General features: G+C 64.1%; 1 protein-coding gene across 1 annotated transcript in view; it reads right to left on the reverse strand.

Annotated features, from left to right (window-relative positions):
- The window catches only part of PPAPDC3 (phosphatidic acid phosphatase type 2 domain containing 3), a 15,279-nt gene extending 13,686 nt beyond the window's left edge, over positions 1-1,593 (reverse strand). The window contains exon 1 of the mRNA XM_008588047.1: positions 964-1,593. Coding sequence (XP_008586269.1) covers positions 964-1,414 — 451 coding nt within the window. The 5' untranslated portion in view covers positions 1,415-1,593. The remainder of the gene's footprint in view (positions 1-963) is intronic.
- Positions 1,594-1,823: the final 230 nt, after the last annotated feature.

Here is a 1,823-nt window from a genome sequence, read left to right on the forward strand (position 1 = left end):
CCTTGCTCAGCCAGTGAGCGGCCGGTCTGTATGTAGGATCCGAACCCTCGGCGGGAGCGCTGCCGCGCTCCCAAGCGGCGCACTGTAGCAGTGCGCCACCGGGCCGGCCCCTGACATCCCTTTTTAATGTTTACTTTGCCTGAGACCGCCACCCCCTGTCTCCCCTCTGGTGGCCACACTGGGAAGGGGTAGGGAATCAACAGGGGCCTGGCACGGAGGGTGGAAGCAGAGGTTCCCCGCAGCACCCTGGGGATCTGGAGGTGCCTGAAGGGTGGGCGGACAGGGCTGGGCATCACCTCCCACATGGAGGGGACATCTTGCCTTCCACATGGGTCCCATGTGGCACCTGACACAGGGCAGTGCTAAATTGAAAGGGGCTGGTGGCAAAGACTTTGGAAAAACAAACCAGCGAACATCCCCCAGGCTCTCTTCTCCAATGACTCCCATGGGGAAGGAGCAGATAAGACTCTGGGAGTGAGTGGGAGTCTCAGACTGCATCCCTGGGGCCCCCAGACCATGCGGGAGAATCCCAGGCAGCTTGCAGGGTCCCTGAACCAAGCGGGGTGGGGGTTGGGGTGGACAGCAGCTCCCGGGTGCTGCTGAGAGTGATCAAGAAGTCGAGGATCTCAGCCCATGGGGTGGGAGTTAAACAGTGACATACCGTTCCAGGACACCATGAGCCACCCCTCCCCGCCTCTGGCCCCAGCCTCCCTTTGTTCCCACTGGGCTCCCATGCAGCCCCCACTTTGCAGGGGGCTCTTGTCTGTGCAGTCCCTGCTCTCGCTTCCCCACGCCCCATGCTGGAGGCCTGCCCATTTCTGGGGCACCCTTTCTGCTTAACCTCATTAGATCCTTCCAGCCGGTTTCTGACGGCCCCGCTGGTCCTGGCCCAAGTGGGGCAGGGTGGGCAGTGTCCCTTCCGAGGGGCCTGGCGGGAGGGTGGAGGACGGCGGGCACACTCACCCAGGAGCAGGTTCATGAGCACCTCCTGGCCGGCCAGTGTGCTGCTCTTCACCAGGCAGAGGATGGTACCCCCGATCCAGGGGATGCCGTGGCCTGTGATGCCAATGAGCTTGACCATGGAGCGGGCACTGGCCCAGGACGCAGCCCGGCCGGCGCACACCCCCAGCCGCTTGGACATGCAGATGTCAATGGCCAGCAGGGAGTTGAAGGCAATGCCCTTGAAAGAGGGGTTCAGCTGCATGCAGTCCTCCTCGGGCAGCTGCTGTGACTGTCGCCGCTCGCGGGCCCCGTCGCCGGCGGGCGGGGGCTGTGCAGAGGGGCCTGAGGCCTTCCTGCCCGAGCTGCGGGGCTCTGGGGTCCCCTTGGGGGGCTGGTTCAGGGACAGGAACTCGGCCCGGTTGAGGACATTGTTGCGGTCCCGGGCACGGGCCCGGCTCTGGGAAGCTGGCATGGTATCCTGCTCACCCAAAGACCGGTGCCAGCCTGGCTCCAAGGGCCTTCTCCCTGAAGACAACAGCCGCCACTGTCGCCTGTCTCCTGCCTTCTCCGCGGTAGCTGTTAAATATAGAGTGGAGGATTGCACTCCTGGCTGTTTACCTCCAGCTGCCCCAGGCTCCACGGGACGTCAGTGCCAGCCGGGCAGCCAATGGAGCCCACCGATGCGGGGCCAGCGCCAATGGAGTACAGGGACGCTGCAGCTGCGGCCTGGCTGCCTCAGGCCTGGGCTATTTAAATCTGACAGTGGCTCATCCCCAGGCTTTGGGGCACTCTGGGAAATGTAGTCCTCCTGCTGTTCGGGACTCTGCTGTGGCCTTGGTCTCTGGCTGGGGCAGAGGTGGGTCCCACTTCCCCTGCTCTGA

The sequence above is a fragment of the Galeopterus variegatus genome, unplaced genomic scaffold (assembly GCF_000696425.1).
Source record: "Galeopterus variegatus unplaced genomic scaffold, G_variegatus-3.0.2 Scaffold4646, whole genome shotgun sequence".
NCBI lineage: Eukaryota > Metazoa > Chordata > Mammalia > Dermoptera > Cynocephalidae > Galeopterus > Galeopterus variegatus.